Source organism: Mauremys reevesii, linkage group 3 (genome assembly GCF_016161935.1).
Source record: "Mauremys reevesii isolate NIE-2019 linkage group 3, ASM1616193v1, whole genome shotgun sequence".
Lineage (NCBI taxonomy): Eukaryota > Metazoa > Chordata > Testudines > Geoemydidae > Mauremys > Mauremys reevesii.
The window spans coordinates 91,171,072-91,188,052 of NC_052625.1; the positions used below are offsets into that span (position 1 = coordinate 91,171,072).

At 40.4% G+C, this 16,981-nt stretch overlaps 1 protein-coding gene across 6 annotated transcripts in view; it reads right to left on the bottom strand.

Annotated features, from left to right (window-relative positions):
- The window catches only part of MAP3K4 (mitogen-activated protein kinase kinase kinase 4), a 151,792-nt gene that overhangs the window by 83,506 nt on the left and 51,305 nt on the right, over positions 1-16,981 (bottom strand). For all 6 annotated transcript variants that reach the window (XM_039529604.1, XM_039529608.1, XM_039529607.1 and 3 more), the window contains exon 3: positions 7,945-9,332. In XM_039529604.1, coding sequence (XP_039385538.1) covers positions 7,945-9,332 — 1,388 coding nt within the window. The remainder of the gene's footprint in view (positions 1-7,944; positions 9,333-16,981) is intronic.

Genomic DNA, 16,981 nt, shown 5'->3' on the forward strand with positions numbered 1-16,981 from the left:
GTGATAGCAATTTAGAAATTTGTCCTTTAATATGCGTGCAGTGCTCACTAATGTTCATGGGAGTTGTGCATTATCCAAGGACAAAATTTGTCCCTAAACTCTTTAAGGTTTATTATGGTCTAATCCAGTTCTTATATTGCACCCATTACTGTGATTTTTGAACACCTTCCATTGATGCATTAAGAGACATGACTAGCATCTGTCACATGTGGTTCTCTTCTTTTTTTTTCCAGTGCTAGATGCATACAACATTGGATTAAAGTGAAAGGTAAATGGATTAAGAATAGGAAGTAGATCAAATGATCAAGTGCAGTCCTGAAAACTAAAAACTTTAAATATGCTAACTATTTTTAGGCTCACCAGCTAATAGAAAACTTGTTTATTCCTTTACACCCACATTCACATTTTTGACATTTTGTTCCTACTGCATCAGGCAAGCTCTGTTTTCCCAGAACAGTCACACAGAATTATTTTGCCTGACATAGTTAGGCAATGTACTTTTCCAGCAACGTACTGTGTTCATTGCTTTTTAGCAATGGCACAAAACTAGTTGGCAGACGTAGATTCTAAAGGAACTTTAAAAAGCACTAGCCTACTATTTGATAGAAAGTTCTTTGAATTTGATCAGACTAGTCACCTTAAAGACAAAAAAGGGCTGATATGGGCTTCTTTGGATTATACACATTTTAGAATTACTAAAACTAATTCCTGTGCATATAATAGGGTAGTATGGCAATTCCTTACACGGAGTTTCCACCAACCCGTGAAAAACAATACACATAGAGAGGGATTTCTGTGTTCCAACAATCTATCCATTCCAAACTGAAACTTCAATTCCTGCCCCCAGCTCCCCTCCCTCTCCCCCGCATCTTCAAGGTTTATGTCCCAGTCATCACCCTCATTTCCTCTCTAGGATGACCAGATGAAATCACCTTTACAGCTAATCAACTGTTTCTCAAGTGAGCCAGCAGCTTTAAAAGGCATGAACCCCTTCTCCACCCAAAAGGTGGAATACACTGGATAAAATCCTGACCTCACTGAAGTTAGGGAGTTTTGCCATTGACTTCAATGAGATAAGGATTTCACCCACGGTCTCCACAGAACTCTCAGTCTCTGCTGGGACAAAAATCAAGAGACCAAGATGAATTAATCAGCATGTACCTGTGATACAAAGTGTGTAACATTTCTGCTTATATATGTATAAAATTTCATGTAAAAAAGAAATCAATGATTTATTTCAACACTATTCCTGTGCAACCCTGCGACTAGTTGGTCTGCTACTGCAGTAATTCATCTTTTCAAAGGAAATCTCACTACACCTTCCTTTTACCTAATTCAATTTTTTTAAATTAAGCTATTTTCTGGGGCTTTAATGGAACCATAACAATAGCAGTAAAAGCTTTTTAAAAGGGACTTTTTCATTAGCAATAAGCCATATGAAAATTAGTAAGGATGAATTTTACTGCTAATGTGCAAACATCTGAAGGTTCAAGTCTTCATTTTAATATAAATACAGTTTTTTCAAAAACACTTTTGCCAACAATGTGTTTTAAGAGCTGCACTAGGAACAAAAATAACCTAATGAAATTTAAATTCTCAACTTAGAATATAGCTAATGAGAATATAGATTTTAGTATTTGTTCAGTAAATTTTTAAAAGAATCTTTCAAACAACATAAGACTTTTCATAATACTAGGGAATTATTTCTAGGGATACAGGATTAAAATACAAAATAACTAAAAATGGTATTTCATTTTCTAACACTAGAGATAATACAGCAAAACTTTCAAATACAGGGCATCTATTATTAGACACCTAAATCCCTATTAAGCTACTTAAATAAGATGCCTGATTTTCAGAAGTTCTGAGTAGCCACAAATCATTCTCTGCAGACATTTTTCAAGCACCTCTGAAATATTACACCATTTGTTTAAGTGCCAAAATATGGCTTTCCTAGCAAGCCTTAGTTCCATATCCAATACAAGTTAGGCAACTAAATACTTTTAAAAATCTGGGTGCAAGGCACGTAACTCTTATTGAAACTGGGATTTAAGTCACTAGGGGTATGACTACACTGCAATTAAAGCCTGGCATCTGGCCTGTGTCACCTGACTCGAGCTCACCGGGGGGGGGGGCGCTGCTCAGGCCAGGGCTCTAAAAACAGAAGTGTAGAAGTCTAGGCTCAGGCTGGAGCCCGTGCTCTGGGACCTCATAATGGAGGACAGTCCCAGGGCCCAGGCTCCCTCAAGCCCAGATGTTGACACTGACGTTTTTAGAGCCTGCAGCCTGAGCCCCACAAGCCTAAGTCAGCTGACACGGTCCAGATACCAATGTTTAATTGCCATGTAGGCATACCCCAAAGCACTTTTGAAAATTTTACCCCAGGTCTCTAATTTTGAAATAGACATTTGAAAATGTTGGCCCTGGTCCTACATGACTTTAATACAGATGAAGCCTTTCATCTGCATAGAGCTCATTGTAGTACTGGGTCATAAGTGTGATGAATATCTAACCTCAGTTTCATACTATATATAAACATTTTTATTCAAACAAATTAATTTCCTGAGTTTTTAGATATTAATGTTTAAATTACATAAACAATTCATTTTCAAAATAGAGTTCAGGAACCAGATTTTTTTTTTTTTTAAATCAAAGCTATTTTTTAAATAGCCATTGCAGTAAAAAATGTCTTCACATTTTGTAAAATGCACGTGTATACTCAAGCACACAGCCAATATATAAAAATTCTTTAACAGAAGTAACACAAAGGTTTATAATGAAACACGAATGATCTCAATTATTACAGCAAGAATGTCATCCTGATTTACAATAAGCCTCACGAAACCACAAAAGTAAACTGTAACAGATACAACTATATAATACGTAATATTTCCAGAAGGAAAAGAAAACAATCTAAGGACATTTGCATAATCACTGCAAGACTTTAAAGTTATACATAACATACACCTATGTAATGGAACAACTTTTGCAAGTCTTATCTGAAAACAAAGTACTACAAGTAGAATAGTTTTGTTATAACAAGTGTTCTTGTAGATTAGCAGTGCTGTCATTGTCTCTAACAAACTAGTCTGAGGGTATGGCTACACTTACAGTTTGCAGCGCTGGTCATCCAGCTGTGTAGGAGCAGCGCTGGTGTGTGGCCACACTCACAGCTACCAGCGCTGGTGTGTGGCCACATTTGCAGCATTAGCAGCGCTGTTGGGAGTGATGCATTATGGGCAGCTATCCCAGCATTCAAGTGGCCGCAACGTGCTTTTCAAAAAAGGGGGGTGGAGTGGGGTCTAGTGTGACAGGGAGCGGGGGGAGAGAGAGAGTGGATTTTTGGAGCCAACACTGTGTGTTTAGCTTCCTGCCTTGAAAAATCAGAACATTTTTCCGACCCCTTAGTCTTAACTCTTAATTGCAAACAGCCTGCAGCCAACACGACTCCCCGCTGTTTCATTCCCTCCGTGCCTGCAATCTCATTTGTTTGTTTACAGCCAGGTACAGATGATCACAGCAAACAGGAGCTCTGTTTGTTTTTTAGATAAGCAGCAACGGAGCTCCGCGGAGCTCGTTCACAACAAAACAAAGAGAGGCTGCATAACAAAACAAAGACAGTAATTTATAAAAGCATTCTGGGATACATCCTTATACCCTGGAGGCCAATCACAGCGCTGGTGTGTGGCCACACTTGATGACCAGCGCTGCAGCACCAGCGCTGGAATCCTTATTCCCCATGCTGAGTGAGGTGTACGGCCAGCGCTGCAGCCAGGGAGTTGCAGCGCTGGAAGTGCCCTGCAGGTGTGGCCACTTACTAATTGCAGCGCTGGTGGAGGCTTTCCAGCGCTGCAAATCGCCAGTGTAGCCATACCCTAAAAGGGGAAATTATTGTGGAATAAACTTGGGTGTGAATTTAAAGCACACTAGCTACTCTGCACTAACTCCCCCTCTGGACAGTTTTACGGAAGACTAGGAATGCCTTTGTTCTCATTAGCTTAATACACATTCGAAGTGTCCACGTAGAGAGTTAGTACAGAGCAGCTTGTGCACACCAGCTACACTATGATTTTTCCGCTGTGTAGACAAACCCTCAGACTGAGGAGCCCACATCACAAATCTTCATCCAATATATACAATTGTGCATTAGTCTAAATTTATTTTTGTGTTTTCAGTACAAAAAATATCAGTGAAACATCATGATTTTAATACTTTTACAGGAAACTAATAAAACAATAAACACAAAAATGGAAGTGAAATGCACCCGCCACAATGGCAGCCTAATGAGCATTTGAAGAAGTGTTCTTAAGATCAGGACAAACCTAGAGAAAACAAAGTCTGCTAATACTGGGTAAAATTTTAAAAAAGTGCTTAAGTTACAGTAATTTAGGAGCCTACGTCCTATTTTCAAAAGCACTTAAGTCCCCACTAGGATTTAGGCACCTACGGCATTCATGCATTGTTAAAAATTGTACCTATTACGGGTTGATCCTCAACACAAGTACATTTGTACACTAACATGATATACGTACAAAGATTAAATAAAGTGTAAGAAAAAACAAAAATAGCAATGAAATATATAATTACATAATGTTTCCTCTATAAGTTGTTTTGGGGAAGGGAAAAGTGGAAATATTATTTAATCTATATGGTCTGCAGTAAAAAAACAACAACCACCAATTAGAAAATTGCCATTTCTAATAGACTCTAAAAGTTAACCCTTTTAATAGCAGTCCCTGAATTTAAGTATTTTTTTAAATTATAAAAATTATATTGGTTATTCCCTTTTGAAATCTACAAGAATTTTTTCAGCAAAGTAGAACGGGACTGATTAACAAAGGGAAACAATGAAAATGACTATATTCGGAGTACTGTCAAATGCAAAAAGTAGGCAAACAGAAAAATATAAATTTGCTGTATTCTTTTAGTTAGCTGTAAGCTGTTACTACTGTAGGTAAAGCATTGCAGAGAAATGTGATTTCCAATTTGACAATATCCCATTATTTTTTGGGCGAACACAGGAAGTTTACAAATGTTGTTTCAATAGTCCAAAAATGATGGAACAGCTTAGTGAAAATGAGCCCCACTGAGTGCTCTGAGGTCAGAAAGGTGCTCTCAACAATTCTACAAAAAGATTAATGATCAGTGGGGTCTTAGAAGTACTCCTCTGCTTGATTCTCAGAATGTTTAATCACAGGGACCAGCAAGGGTTCTGCAAACTATTGGTGGTTCAGAAGCTGTGGTCTGAGAACCATTGTTCTAGAAAGGCATGCAGCTGTATTTGAATAGATAAACAGGAAAAAAATATGCAAAGGCATTCCTTCAAACCTTGGAATTATTTCTCATTCCTATTCACTTTTAAAAGTATGCTCTACATATCAGGCCAAACTGTCATACATAGTTTCTATTTTTTTAACCTATAAAAATGTGAATGCACATTTGTTCACTAATACAGAATGGCACACACACATCAGCATGTACATGAACTAACTTTTTGCATATGCATATACTTCAGAAATGCACAAACGTTCTCATACAAAATCTTGGAGAACATTAGCAGAAGCCAGTTTGAAGCTAGCTGCAACTTCAGCCAATAGTTTCAATTTATTTTCTGTAGAGAACAAAATGATCTCAAGATCAACAGTAGTAGTACTAGCATGGATCTTCACACCATCAAGTTACTTATAAATGTGAATTTATTAATCCTCAAAAACCCCTTGTGAGGTACATAAATGTTATCCTTTTACAAATAGGAAAACAGAACCAAGAGGATCCAGCAACTTGTCCAAGAGCACAGAGGGAATTCATATCAGAGCTGGGATTAAAATGCAGAAGGATCCTTGGGTCCCAGAACTAGTCCTGCCACTAAAGACTGCTACCTCATGATGGAAGAAAAAACCCTGACTACTAGTATTTCTAAATACATGTTGTCTAAATTGTATGCAACACTGCTTATGTCATGATTATTGAGCTTATGGTAAGAAATGTTATTTTTGTTCCAAAATACAAAGATATAATAAACAAATTCCATCAATTACCTATGCTTATTCCAGTATTAAGTGTCAGGAGAGTTAGCAATTCATGAAGCTATATAAATAGTTTACTGGAAAGGATTTCTCCATGGAAAATTGTTGTTTCTATCAAAACACTATTAAAGTTATATAATCAATCACTCAACTAAGGAAATACTTATGTCACGTTGAATTGCAACTTAATTACATGATCAGACGCCATTTCTAATATATAATACAATAGGCTACTTTTACTTCTTAAAGTTATATACAAACGTAGCATCTTGCAAGATTATTTCCATTCATGTACACTTACACTATTATTATGGTCATAACTGTTCACAGCATCATTAACAAGAAAGAAAATATACACCATAGAACATTTTAAGTTTAGTCAGCAGCTTGTATTATGCAATTTCTGTTCAACTGCTTACAGATTTTCTTAGGTGAAATTCGTGGATAAAGCAGTTAACACTGAAGTGACCACGATGCCTTAAATTTTTTTCACTATTGCTCAGTGTTATACTAAATTTGTAGTATGGTGTGTAAGAACTGTTTACTGTGTGGTTAGGATTAGATGAAGTGAAGCATTTGCATATATTATCCTTACATGTGTGGTGTGCTGAAATCTACATCTAGAAAAATAGACAGTAAACCCTAAATGGCATTGTGGCTTAATTCACCTCTTGAGACCTGAATTCAGGTCCTGTTTGAGCTACAAATTCTAGCCATAAAAACTTCAGAAATCCATAGCTAATTATCCTGGACCTTAATTACTGCATAACATTTCAACTAGTACACTCAGTTTTTTGTTTCCATCATCACTTTCCATTTAATTCACTCATAATTTTCTTTATTTAGTGTATTATAACCTGAAACAAAAAAATGAAAACAAATAAGAGTCGGTGGAAAAATTTAATGGACTTAAGCCACTTTCTTTCATAGATTTTTATGGTTAGACAAGACCATTAGATCATCTACTCTGACCACCTGTATATCAAAGGCCATAGAATTTAATCCCATATTGAGGCCTATAACTTGTGTATGGCAAAATCACAGTTTCCAGAAAGGCATCCAGTCTTGATTTAAAGACAAGCAGTGAAGAAGCCACTATTTGCCCCTTGGTCGTACGTTCGTTCCAGTGTTTAATCATCCTCACTGTTCAAAATCAACAAGGAGTCCGGTGGCACCTTAAAGACTAAACAGATTTATTTGGGCATAAGCTTTCATGGGTAAAAAACCTTGTTCTTCAGCCTTTAAGGTGCCACCGGACTCCTTGTTGTGTTTGTGGATACAGACCAACACGGCTACCCTGATACTGTTCAAAATGTGTGCCTTTCTTTCTAATTTGAACTTGTCTAGCTTTAACTTCCAACCATCAGAACTTTACCAAACAATAATGGTGCTTATAATAAATATAGTTTATGCTACATGTAAGGTTCATTCTTACTTTTACTGAGGTCAACAGAAAAATTTCTTAATTTCTTTGGTAGCTGGAGTAGGCTCTTAATAGTAGTGCATCTCCTTTCTCTCATAAAATTTAAACGATTAACTCATTAATATAAAGTTATCTCAAATATGTAAATTAGAATGAGTTATTGATTCTTGGAATTTACCAATCATTACTACCACTTTACATAATAAGAGTGAGACACTTTAGAAATCAAATTGCAACACCTGAGAAAACACCTGTTTCTAATTAGCAGAGATTACATACCAAAGGTAAGAAACAGGTGTGTCCAGAATGAGATTTTATTTTTATTTTTAAAAAGGAGAAAAATGTAAGTCAGAAAACTGGTTTGTCAGGGGAAAATAACGGACACTTTCCAAGCTCTTGATTCAACTGTGGTAGGTAACATTTGAAACAATACTGAGGGGGGTGGGGAGTCGAGTGAATCTACAGTATTCCCATTTATGCCAGCAAGGAACCTACCTCCAGCTGGTGATCACCCTTTACCAATGCCATACGGGCCCTTTGCAAGGAACCGTGCATTAGCTTGCGAAGTCTTAAAATTAGCTTCCTCAACCCCATTTGCTTCAGTGCTTTGTCTACAAATGGCCTGTAAATAGAGGTCAAACAGTGTCTGCTGCAGCCTGCCTCGGCACTGCACTCTGGAATAACCCAACAGGCCAAGTCATCCTCTGATTCAAGCCTGTCAAGCTTCCTTGAAAAATGGTCCTGTAGCTGAAAGTCAAAATTTGGCTTATTGGTAAAATTGTTCTTGATGGCTTGTCTGAGTTCCTCAACATTCTCCTCAGAGATTTGTTCTTCATCTTCACTTTCCTCTATGCATGTTCCTGAGGATTCTTTTACTTCCGCTTCCCTACCATCTTCCTCATCCTCTGGATCATTGTCCTTGGACGGTTGAGGAGAAGGAATTTCAAACACTGGCCAGCCAATGTCAGACAGATTCTTGATGCCCAAAACAGTTCCCATAATCCTTAGTTTCTGGTTTAAGTCTTTTGTAATGTTTAACCACAGACAGAGTGCCTGCACCCTGTCTTGGAAGTCCTTTGCAGCATACTTTTCATAGTCCTTTTGAAGGGCTTGAAGAGATGGATAAAGTGCTTCTACATACTCTAGCAGCTCCATTATCCTCTTTACTTGCTCAAAGGAGACCCGCTGACGATGGAGGTGTTCATAGTAACTTGTGTAACCCACAGCACTAGTTCCATGGGCTGCTTTGCAATGTCCTTCTCCTGAAGTACCATTGAAACTGGCTCCATTTCTTACACAGGAGAAGCTTTCATACTTCACTTTGAAGGTGAGGATTTCATTAATAATATCTGGGATGGCTTGACGGGCTGTATACAGATAGAAATCTTGGTCATTAATGCTCCGGCCTGCATGCCAAGCTTGCAGCTCAAGCCAGATCAGTTCATTGGATCGATTCAACCAGACAGAGGAAGTGTTTTCCTGTCCTCTCTGTTCCCTGTCCTTTTTCTTTGAGACTGAGGTAAGCTTTAACAAAAGCCGCAGGGTTTCAAAAAATTTTAAGCGGTCTGCTGGGCAATCAGTCCTAGAAGTCTGGCGTGCAGTTCTGGCTATAGGCATGGGCACAGAGACTGGAAGCTTAGCATTGCTACAGCCAAGGCTGAGGTAAGGCTTATTGAGATCAACATCTGGAATTGATTTTTTTGGCAAGGACCCAGCAACTGAGTCTAACATGAATGAGCACTGCACATTTTTCTTGAGATCTCGTTCTGTTGTCCTAAGGGTGGCTCGGATCTTTTTCCCGTGCTTATAGCTGTGTTCTTCCACATTGTCAGTGGTTTTGCCATTGTCTTTTTGTGGAGGCTGATTTGGTGCACTCATCTTTTCTGTAAAAGAAATTGAAAAAGAATTTGACTACAGCAACATGAGGACCTTTTTTTAAAGAACACTGCTCCTTAACTACACTTCATGAGTCTTATTTTATTTGTACTTTCTATCCACCCAAGCTTCCAAATTCTATTTTATTTCTATCATATGCTAAAATAGATAGAAAGAAAACAATTCCATAATTAAAAGTAATATTTGCATTTTGATTTTATAAGTTTAGGTGGCATTTCCTTATTATTTACAGAATGCCATAACCTCCACTAATAGAATTTATACTGTACTGTATTTGTACTGTATACCATGTATCATCATGGTATCTGATAAACTTACTGATTTTAAAAGTTATATACACAGTGACACGTTACTCTAAATCTCCATCTGTGGGAATTAAAAAAAACTGAACCAGAAAAAGCTCAATTAAAAAAATCTAGGTCAAATGTTAGATAAAATCACCAAACAGGATTTTTCCACCTCTGAATATCCATCAATCTTAATCCACAAATTATTGGTACAACACAATACAATAGCTCCAAAATTTTCTCTTTTAATTACACAGTCAAATGGATGCCAACAATTCATATACACAAGTGAAAACCCTAGAACATATATACTTCCCAAAATAAATAAATGCTGAATCCACTTAAAAATGAAGAGCACACCATTGTATTGTGGGATTTTCTAATAATAGGTTTAACTCTGCAACCATTCATAAGACCATTTTGCAGTACTAAATAAAATTATAATAATTGACTTCTAATTATAATTACCTCTTTTGCTGCACGTGGCAGCTGGAGTCAGTGACTAAGCAGCAATCCAGAGGGCACAGAGGGACTAATGGCCTGGAGGCAGATTGACTGTAATGGTCGGGGCCTTCTTTAGTTTCTTGCATACAGTATTTACAAAATGGGGAAATCGGCAAATGATCAAAATGTGAAATTGTCAAAAGTTACACAACTGAGCATTTTGTCTGATGCCACTAACTCTCCTTTCTTTACACTGAATGCATTAGAAGTGTAAAAGTGGTATCTGCAAGCAGTCACAGTCAGAACAGTGTACCCAACCACCTAGATTCTCACATCTCAGTAGCATCTTATTGAAAATATTTTAGCAATGATGGAATGCTAATTACAATTCAGCACTTTTAAAAATATATATCTAGTACACTTAAGGGAGACAACACTAGCTGTACCACAACCAAATGGAAACGTATCACAAGCTGTTATTTCCCTATAACAGAGAAACAATACAAAATGCTGTAAACATCCCATGTTGCCAGTGCGGGATTATTCCCTATATTGAGTACATTCCCATACCTTTCCTTACAGAAAGTATCTGCATTATAGCCCTGACAGAAGTCAGAGAGGTGACCACTAATCAAGGTTCTCCTCAAACTCTGTGCATGCACAGCCTTTGCTAGAAGACACCCTTCACAGACTTAGGCCTGGTCTACACTAGGGGGGGCGGTGTCGATGTAAGATACGCAACTTCAGCTATGGGAATACCGTAGCTGAAGTCTATGTATCTTATTCCGACTTACCTCCTGTCCTCACGGCGCGGCATCAACGGCCACAGCTCCCCCATTGACTCCGCTACCACCGCTTGCTCCAGTGGAGTTCCGGAGTCGACGTTGAGACGCGATATATCGATCCCCGATAAATCAATCGCTACCCGCCAATATCCAATAGCCAATATCGCTACCCGCCAATAGTCTGGACGTACCCTTATGCAGCAGGCATCAAAGTCCAGCCACTGGTCTCCCCTTTCACAAAACAGCTAGAGGAAAAACTGGTGGTGGTACCCCATTCCTTATCTGTTTTAGCCCAGTGGTTAGGGCACTCACCTGGAATGTGGGAGTCCCTGGTTTAATTCCCCCCTTTACCTGACAGGGAGGAGGAATTTGAATTTGGGTCTCCCCCACTGCAGGAGTGCGCCCTAGTCATTGGGCTATGGGGATTTCTCAATCTCTCCTCTCAAAGCTGTTCTACTTTTTGTAAAATAAATACACCTCTACCCCAATATAACACGGTCCTCAGAAGACAAAAAATCTCACTGCGTTATAGGTGAGACCGTGTTATATCAAACTTGCTTTGCCCCCGCCCTCCCGCATTTCTTGTTCCCTGACTGCCCCCTCCAGAGACCCCCATCCCTAATCACCCCAGGATCCCACCCCCTACCCAATCCCCCTGTCCCAACTGCTCCGACCCCATCCACCCCTCCCCGCCCTCTGACACGCACTCACCGGCAGCGGCAGGAAGCGGAGCAGCCTGGCCCCAGTCCGCTCCACCCTGCCAGCTCCCAGCCACGGCGCTCCACTTCCCGCCGTCGGTGAGTGTGGAGAGGTTGGGGAAAGGATGCCCCCCCGCACTCACCTGCGGCAGGAAGCAGAGCGACGCAGCCCCAGCCCCAGCTGTGTCGCTGCGGGGCGGCTGGGGAAAGGTCCTGCACTCACCTGCGGCGGGAAGCAGAGAGCCACAGCTGGGAGCTGGCAGAGTGGAGCTGGCTGGGGCTGGGCTGCTCCGCTTCCCACTGCCGGTGCGTGCGGGGAGGTTGGGAAAAGGATGCGCTCCGCACTCACCAGCAGCAGGAAGCGGAGCGAGGCGGCCCCAGCCCGCTCCACTCTGCCACCTCCCAGCTGCGGCGTTTCACTTCCCGCCGCAGGTGAGTACAGAAAGGTTGGGGAAAGGACGCCCTCCCCGTACTCACCGGCAGCGGGAAGCGGAGCGCTGCGGCTGGAAGCTGGCGGAGTGGAGCAGGCTGGGGCCGGGCTGGTCCGCCTCCACCGCTGCTGGTGAGTGCAGGGGGGGATCCCTTCCCCCAAGCCTCCTCCACCGAGCGACACGGCTGGGGCGAGGCGAAGGAAGCAGAGCAGGCTGCTCCTGGCCCCCCCGCTAATCCCCTGGGCCACTCTGGGACTGCAGGGCCCCCAAAAGTGCCCTCCCACAGCTCCTGCCCCCCAGACCTTGGCGGGGGGAGCCCCTGACCACCGCCGAGACCCTCTGCCCCTTATCAAACCCCTCAGCCCCAGCCTGGCCCGACATCCTTAACACGCTGCTCAGAACAGTGTGTCAGAGCTTTACCGTGCTGCATGTGAACCCACATTCTATCGGGTCGCATTATATTGGGGTAGAGGTGTAGTCCTTGAAGAAGGAATTTTAAGGGCATGTCTATATAGTGATTTAGTGTACGGCAAGCTGGGATGTAAATCTACAGTGCTCTAGCCTGCCACACACCGAGTGTGTATGTGGAGCCTGCTGCCTTGCGCAGCAGAAATATCAGCACTACCTTCTTCTCTGACTGTTCTGTGGGTCTTCTGCTTGCTTTTGTCAAAATGCCTGAAAGGCTAAATGAAATGTTTTCAGAATGAAACATTCTGTTTTGACATACCACAACATTTTGACTTTTTTGGTTTGGTTGAAACTATTTGGCAAACTCTATACAAATTTGCAAATAGTTTTGGTCAACAAAACTGCATTTTTCAGTGCATTGTTTGAAAATGTCAGCCAAGTCAGCCAGTGATAAGTGTGGGGAATGGAATGAATGAGGAAGAAGAATGAGGCCTGGTCTACATATGAAAATAGCATTGTGTCAGCAACTGTTTTGCAGGATCAGCGCTGCTCATGGATTTAAGTGTAAGTGCAGAGGACAAAAACTGTGTTTGGACTCTGTTCAGCTATACCTCCTACTAACGTTACACTATTTCCCCATGTAGACAAAGCTGAATCAATAGAGAGGCAGAAGAGCGGAACAAGTGACCATCATCTCTGCTGAAATCTTCTCCATCCAAACCTGTCTCTCTTCTCATCTTCACTATTAATTGCAATCCCTATTTTATAGGCTACCCAGGTCCCAAAGCTCCATGTTCTATCAAGTGCAGAATGCTAACACCCACCTTCTCATGCATACAAAGAAGCATGATCACATTATCCCCTTCTTCAAAAAAACTCACCCATATGAAGGATCTAAATTTAAAATGTCCCCTCAACTTTATAAATCTCTCCATGGACCCACTCCAATCTACTTATCAGAACCTGCACTGACCATCCTACCTTTTCCTTATATCACTCACCTATTCTCTGTCCCGCTGCACAATCTCACCCCTTCTTTACCACAGCTTCTGCCATCTGGAATAGCCTTCTTGTGTATCTCAATTTCACAGACTCTCCAGCTCATTTTAAAAATGAGGAGAAATTTTCTTTCTTTCTTGCCTCTAGCTGAATTTCTCTCTACTGCTGCTATTTAATATTTAACTTGGTATTTATATGTAATGATTAAGCAGCATTTTTGGTGTAGTTTATATGACAGATGCTGTAAAATAGCCCTTACATAGGATAAAAGTTGTGTTGTCTTGGTTACCAGATATTTTATCAACAAAACTTTGGCTTTGTCTATTTCCTTCCTTGGAAAATGTTGACATCTTTGGAATAGATGTAACTGCTGCTTGGTTTATAAATCATTCCTTCCTCTTTTTCTGCCTCTGCTCCCACACCCCGGCATTCTCCCACCTCTGCCCTTTTTTGGGGGGTGAAGAAGAGAAATAAGGAGACCCTATGCTGGAGGTCTGTTCACATTCTTATATGTCCAGTATGTGGACACTGGTTTCTTAATTACAAATCATCTTTTTTACTATAGTATCACTGAATTATTTTTAGGCACCCATTATAAGGAATTCCAGCATGTGTACTTAATGATCAGATTGTTCAGCAACTGATATCTTCCTTTTTCCTTGTCCAACTATATAGAATATAAATCTGGAGTGTAACATTAAACACTTAAAAAATCCACAAAAGATGCCTTTTGCCCCTGAACCTTAGTAAAATTTCTTTCAAGACAGGGAGCTTATTTCTTCATTGTTCAATTTGCTTTGCGCATTTGACAGCATGTGTGTATAGCCAGTTTCACAGATTCTTCTATATAGTCAGTTGATTCTCCCTTTTTTCTGTGCAAGACTCACAGCAGCCGGCTAGAGAAAACACATTTAAAAAACAAAAAATGCCATTGTAAAACCACAAAAGGCCAGGGGAACCTAATTGCAGGTGTAGAACATGACATTACTTTTAACTTTTTATTTTTTAACTGACTAGATTTCAAGTTGATGTGTGTTTTTTATTTTAAAGGACAAGAGAAAAAGATAGCCCGGGTTTTAAAATGTTAGCATTTAAATGGCCCCTATTAAGCTTTGACAGCCAAGCTGAGTTGTTCCTCTCTCACACACCACCATAAGTTAAGGGTCTTCCAGGTCACTTGTCAACCGTACATTTTCAGTTCAGGCAGAGGGTTTCTCCATGTTACTTTCTGCACAGTCTCTGGGATAATATTCATTAAGGATGGGAGGATTTATTTTTTAATAATAATCTACTGTCCAAGGCTAAAAACAGAATTGGCACTTGAGCACTGTGTTGGGTAACAGCAAAAGCCGTGGCTACTAAGTCCATGCACTAGTCCACCACAAACTCATTAGCTAGCGATATTATCTTTGGAACAGACCTCAATCAGCCATGGTCCGGAAGGTCAAGAATAAGTCATCGTACCAGAACACTGTGGTTCTAGTGAAGCAACTGGCAGCCAGTAAAGTACGAAGAATCATTGATGAAGCTTCCAAGTCCCTTCTAAGAGTGCCTATCTTCCTGTCCATGGCATCTTTTCAGAAAAAAGTCTTCCTCAGTAAGAATCATCATGTCCTTTGCCAGGGATACTACTGCTCTATCAGCCTTAGGGAGGATAAAAAGAATGACAGAAATGTAGCGTTGGAAGGGCTCTCGGATGGTCAAAGTCCAGCCCCTTGTGCTGAGGCAGGGCAATGTATACCTAGACCATACCGACACTGGTGTTTGTCCAACCTGTTCTTAAAAATCTCCAATTCTGGGGATGCCACAACTTTCCTTGGAAGCCCATTCCAGAGCTTAATTACCTTTGTAGTTAGAAAGTTTTTCCTAATATGTAACCTAAATCTCCCTTGCTGAAGATTAAGCTCATTACACTTCTTGTCCTACCTTCAATGGACATGGAGAACAATTAATCACCATCCTCTTCACAACAGTTCTTAATATATTTGAAGACTGTTATCCAGTCCCCTCTTGGTCTACTTTTCTCAAACGTAAATATGACCAGATTTCTAACCTTTCCTCATAGGTCAGGTTTTCTAAATTTTTTATCATTTTTGTTGCTTTCCTCTGGACACTCCAATTTCTCCATATCTTTCCTGAAGCATGGCTCCCCAAACTGGACACAGTACTCCAGCTGAGACCTTACCAGCATCGAGAACAGTGAGATAATTACTTCCTGTGTCTTACATACAACACTTCTGTTAATACACCCTAGAATGATATTAGCCTCTTTCGCAAATGCATCACATTGTTGGCTCATGTTCAATTTGTGATCCACTATAACCCCCTAGATACCTTTCAGCAGTACTACCACCTAGCCAGTTATTCCCCATTTTGTAGTTGTGCATTTGAATTTTCTTTCCTAACTGCAGAACTTTGCACTTGTCTTTACTGAATTTCATCTTTCTGATTTCACACAAATTCTCTAATTTCTCAAGGTTGTTTTAAATTATAATCCTGTCCTTCAAAGTGCTTGCAATCACTCCCAGCTTGGTGTCACCTGCAAGTCTTATAAGCATACTCTCTACTCCATTATTCAAGTCATTAATAAAAATATTGACTAGTACCAGACTCCAGACCCAGGAGCAACCCCTGTAGGACCCCACTAGATACCACCTCGGAGTTTGACAGTGAACCATGGATAACTACTTCTTGAGTATGATCTTTCTACTATCTGTGCACCTACCTTATAATAATTTTATCTATATCACATTTCCCTGGTTTGCTTATGAGAATGTCACATAGGACTGTGTCAAAGGCCACACTAAAAATCAAGAGATATCACATATACTGCTGCCCACCATCCACTAAGCCAATCACCCTCTCAAAGAGAAAATTAGGTTGGTTTGGCATGATTTGTTCTTGATAGATCCACATTGGCTATTCCTACTTATCCTCTAGGTGCTTACAAATGAAAATTTGTTCTGGTATCTTTCCAGGTATCAAAGTTAAACTAATTGGTCTTTGCATTCCAGGACCCTGATGAGTTTCAGAGATTCCCTACAAAACCTTCTACCTTTGTTGGGTATTTTCTATTATTCTTGAATGATCCGTTCAAAGGAGGAACAAATGGGTATGGTAAATTACATCTTCAGTTTTGAATGAAAGATCTCATAGGTGGCTCCCACCTCCTCTACATGGTTTCAAAAAGGTCTGAAAGCAAAATAACCTACCCTGTTTCTCTTGCTCTGAGTTATCATGGTCCAAATTTGAGAGTTCTCATTTTTGAGGAGAGAGCTAGAGCTCATGGAAGCAGATAATGTTCTGAAGCACTGTGTCTTTTCTTGGGCTGTTTGCTTTGGTGAGGGAGGGGCCAGCATCAAAAGGTCAGTTTCTTCTTATCTTTTGAGTCACAGCTAACAAAGAAGTCATGAGCCCCAGTTCTCATCATCATCATCATCCAATAACCCTAGGAGAGCCCAGATTTTCCTATTCAGAAGGAGAGTCCTAAAGGATGTTAGACTCTTTATGAAGCGACTCAATTACTCCTTAAAAACCTGGGCGGGGACTATGGAATTTTCTCCTTTGGAAAAGCAAGTCTGGGG